This window comes from Belonocnema kinseyi, chromosome 3 (genome assembly GCF_010883055.1).
Source record: "Belonocnema kinseyi isolate 2016_QV_RU_SX_M_011 chromosome 3, B_treatae_v1, whole genome shotgun sequence".
Classification (NCBI taxonomy): domain Eukaryota; kingdom Metazoa; phylum Arthropoda; class Insecta; order Hymenoptera; family Cynipidae; genus Belonocnema; species Belonocnema kinseyi.
This window is the reverse complement of record NC_046659.1, coordinates 72,361,028-72,365,675: the sequence shown is the minus strand read 5'-3', so window position 1 is coordinate 72,365,675 and position 4,648 is coordinate 72,361,028. Positions and strand designations below refer to the sequence as shown.

General features: G+C 27.7%; 1 protein-coding gene across 1 annotated transcript; it reads left to right on the top strand.

Moving 5' to 3' along the window:
• Nucleotides 1-1,195: 1,195 nt before the first annotated feature.
• Nucleotides 1,196-3,821, top strand: LOC117170247. Its single transcript, XM_033356879.1, has 4 exons — nt 1,196-1,309; nt 1,583-1,663; nt 3,452-3,583; nt 3,652-3,821. The coding sequence occupies exons 1-4, from the start codon at nt 1,255-1,257 to the stop codon at nt 3,795-3,797; spliced, it is 414 nt and encodes a 137-aa protein (XP_033212770.1). The 5' UTR covers nt 1,196-1,254; the 3' UTR covers nt 3,798-3,821.
• Nucleotides 3,822-4,648: the final 827 nt, after the last annotated feature.

The following is a 4,648-nucleotide window of genomic DNA, read 5'->3' as shown; positions in this document are numbered from 1 at the left end:
ATTAAAATGATCAATGTTTAACTATGAAATATATTCGTTTCCCATTTTCAATTCTCGTAGAATTAAAATTTAGAGACAGCTCTCGAAAATTTCGTAACAAATATTCCAAAAAACTTGAAGTATCTAATATCGCAAGTTAAATATAACATAACATTTTTGTAAAAGTCTATGTTGAACTTTCATTGAATATTCTAGCATGTTACAATTAATTTATAATCATATTTTTCGAAAAATTTTAAGGTAAATCTAAGCACCTATAAAAAAGTTGGTTTGATGTGCCTCTTTTAAGATTGCAAAATGGCCGTTAGGTATGAAGGAATTCGCGGCACGTAGCCCAGGTAGAAAACGGAATCGTAGATTTTGTACACAGTTTGGATTAATGTATCGGTCACGACGATTTATGAAGATGTGTCGCAAAATTGAAAAAAAATGTAACTTGAATAAAATTATTATCTGACATTTTTATATAACAAAAATGAGAAATCTTAGAAGATTGGGAAAAAATTATCACGAAAGAGTCAGAGTAAGAATCTAATATTCTCATCGGATGTACAACTATTTAAGGTTAGTTTCAGTGCAGTGTCCTTGAAAAATAATTATACAAGTGTAATGTATACATGTATAGTAATTGTTATGTTGCACCGTTCACAATTTTCAGTTCACCTGTACTTTTTTCATTTTACATAGTTATGCTAATTTAAATAATTAAATTTGTTTAAATGTTTAAATTAAAAAAAGAAGAAACCTGCGCGGAAATGTATAAATAAATAATTTAAAAAATTATTTATTATGAATAAACGGCCATAATTTTTTACAAAGATTTCTCTAATCGCGTATTTGCAACTGCAATATTACTCTTCATTTTATATGGCATACTAAAATAGAAATTCTTTAATATATTTTATTATCTTCATACAAATGAAAAACTCACTTCCGTCCATAAATTATATTTTATCTACATCGAGACATTAAAATGTCTATTATCACAGAAAAACAGTGGTCCTAAAAAGTACGCCGATTTGGTGTTCTTTTGAGTTGCAACAAAAATGAGACAGCGGAGAATGAGAATCATTTTATATTTTTATATTTGAAGCACTCTCATTTTGAGAAAAAATATCTTATTTTAAGAACGTAAAAAATGAGCTACAACAAAAATGGTCCGTAAGAAAGTGAAAAATTTCATCGGTTTTCACAGTCGATTGTGGTTCAAAAATTCATGAAAAAGTGAGAGAAATCTTCATCCCTTTCTTAAAAATGAAGACGTTCGTTATCCTGCTTCTTTCTATTATTGCATTCGCTTACACTTCCGGTGAGTTATTTGTAATCATAAAATAACCAATCATTAAAACGCATCTAAAATTATTTCCTTAATAACTAAATTGCAAGTTAAAAATTAATTGAAAATTGCAAAATAAATTGAAAATAAAAAAGATAGCTATTAAAAACGAAATTTGAAATTTAAGTATAACAATTTATTTATTATAAATCTTTAAGAAATATAAAAAGTGCATGCAAGTAAACATGACGATTGTTTCATATATTTTGAATATATATTTATAAAAATGTACATCTTTATCTGCAGAGCCTGAAGGATCTTCAGAAAAAGATGATTCAGATACGACCGAGGACGAAAAGCTTCTACAGGAGATGGCTGGATGGGTAGGTAAGTGTTAAAGAAAATGTTGCTAAACAAAGATATATACCGAAAAATATCCATAGATGTTGAGTTTTTTTATCTACAGATCTTTTTAGTTTGATTTAAACTCGACTCGACTTTGTAGAGCGAAAGCTCATTTAAATAAAAAAACTGAATGTCATTGGATATTTTCCTTCATTGTTAAAAACCAAAATAAACTATTCTAACAAAAAAAAATTATAAAATCAAACATTTAATCAACAGGGTGGCCGCAAATTTTAATTTCTAAATTCCCAGAATATTCCCTGATTTTTTCTTGACAAATTTTTTAGGATCCCCGAACATTAATATTCAAATTCCAGCATTTTAATCTCGTTAATCAGTTGAATTTTCTACAAAAAAAAATTATTTGCAACAAAACAGTTGCATTTTTAAACCAAAAAGAATAAACATCAACCAAAAACAGTTAATTTGTTATCCAAATAATTTTTTTTATACGAAAGTTTAATTCTCATAAAAAAATGAATTTGATAAAAGGACAATTATTCTGTTCAGCTAGACGAACGATCAACGAAATAGATGAATTTTCAACCAAATACTTAAATCTTCTACACTCAAAGATGATTTTTTAACAAAAATATTAACTTTTTATCAAGAAAAATAAATTTTCAACGACAAACATTATTTTCAAACAGTTTCCTTTACAACAAATTAGTTGAATTTTGACATAAATAATTAATTTTTCAACAAAATACTTAAGCTTTTAACTAAGTAGTACAAATAGTTCAATCTTCAACTTAAAAAGATACATGTTCAACAAAAAATGGAAAAGTTACATTTTTAGTTAAAAAAATTAATTTTCAACAACAAAAGAACAAAGAATTTTCAACAAAATAGTTATATTTTTTATGACAGGGATGAATCTTGAACTAAAAGAAACAAATAGTTAATATTTGAACAAAAGAGATGAAGTTGAACTAAAGTGATGAATCCTAAACTGGAATAGTAACATTTTCCGTAAAAATTTAATTTTGGACCAAAAAGCAACAAATTTTCAAAGAAAGAGATGAATCTTCAACAAAAAATAGTTTTTTTAACAGGTCAATCTTCAACCAGTTAGTTCTATTTAAAAAAAAATGAATTTTAAATTCATAATGTAATAATAATAAAAAATTTAATATTTCAAATATAAAATATATTAATTCCTAGTAAAAGCAGTTGAATTCAATCATAAAATGCGAATTTTCAACACCACAATATGAACTTTCATAAAAAAGTTAATTTGCTACCAAAACAGTTTAACTTCTTAGTAAAAAAAGACGAGTTTTCAACGAAAAAGTTTAATTTTCAACCAAAAAGGATGATTTTCTAACAAAATTGTACAAATTTATCAACCAAATAATAAAATTGATCAATAAAAATATAATAATCAGGAGGAAGCAACTGCAAAAAAAAGAAATAAAAATACAAGACAAAGCTTCGTCTTTAAAATTGACCAATGTTTACCTGACCAATTTTTTATTTTCTTTGTCCATTAATACCCAGTGACCAGAATCCTAATCTTGTAACATTTTTAACAAACCATCTTTAAAAAACTTACTAACAAATTTTTTAAATTTATTACCCTTCACATTGTTTACAGTGTCTCTTATAGAAATTCTCTGGCTTTTTCAATATTTTTTCAAACTACCTGACTTTTCCCTGTCTTTTATGCCCAATAAAATTCCCCGACTTTTCCTGAATTCTAGGTTTTCTCAAACTTTCGGCCATCCTAATTAAATATTTACTTTGAGAACGGGTTTCTGTTTGTAATAGCTTACTTTCATGAAGGAAAAGATCCTTGTCCGTCAAACAGCTACTTTTTGAGCCGCTGCGTCAATTGCAATTGTGTTGGTGATAAGTCTGCCGAGTGTGGTAGAGGCCCGGATTGCTTTGTTCCAGAAAGACGTAAGCTTGTTGTAATATAATCAAAGGATAAAATAACAAAATTATGATAAAATTAACTTTCATTTTAGCACTGCACCTCAAGACGCCTTGTGAATTGGGGAAAAAATTCTGCATTGGTCCTATTCACTGCGTTTGCCACTCAACAGATAATTTCTTAGTAACATGTGACGGAAATAATTATACAACATGTATATACCATCACAGAAAAAACTGAAGTTAAATTTTGTTGCATGTAAAATTTCCCGCTGTTAAAGTTTACGGCATCCTTAACAGCAATGGGAAAACGGCAAAGTATGAGTGAATTCGAGTTCTAAATCAGGACATCAGATTTAAAAGAACACAGAAAAAACAAAACTTAAAATTTTTTGCAATTAAGACTTGCAACAGTTAAAAATTAAAAATATTTCGGCGAAAGTTTCACCCACGTGAGGAGAATAATTTTGATTTCGTCTACTACGTCACGCTGGAGTGAGCAAATTTCGGTAAGACATGTAGAATAAGCAACAACAAAAAATAAAAAGAATTGCTCTTACTGATAGAGTATCTCCTCCGAAACAAATTACACTATTGTAGACGAATTAGAACTTATTTAATACAATTTAGCAAAAAGCGCAAAAAACAACTGACAGATGGGAATCCCCATTTCTCCCCAATTTAATAAAGTTAAACGACGATAGATAGCGCCAGCGCACAGTGGTCTGGAATAGGAATTTACTGTTCATACTCGCCCACAGATCGGATTTCTTAACCGATTTAAAAGTTTTTTTTAGAAATGCTCAGCAATTAATTTTTAAGAGAATTGTGGTTTGCTTTTTTTTTTAATTTTTCTCACAGAGCAACAATATATAAACAAATATAGTGACAAAATGGACTATTTTAGCGTTGTGAATTTTTATCTTAAGAAAAAATACAGATAGAAACTCACTATCAGCCGAAATTATTGCACATGCATTCATAGAACCTAATTAATTTTAATAATATTTAACTTAATTAATATAAAAAATTTTTATAAATAAATTCTTATTAGTGTTTTTTATCATAGAAAAAATCGTTTATTTCACGCTA

Excerpts from the sequence above, each read along its gene's own strand:
- LOC117170247 (XM_033356879.1), top strand. The coding sequence starts at position 1,255 with ATGAAGACGTTCGTTATCCTGCTTCTTTCTATTATTGCATTCGCTTAC. Across the intron at positions 1,664-3,451 it reads GGAGATGGCTGGATGGGTAG|CTTACTTTCATGAAGGAAAA; the intron begins GTAAGTGTTAAA and ends TGTTTGTAATAG. Across the intron at positions 3,584-3,651 it reads TTGCTTTGTTCCAGAAAGAC|CACTGCACCTCAAGACGCCT; the intron begins GTAAGCTTGTTG and ends CTTTCATTTTAG.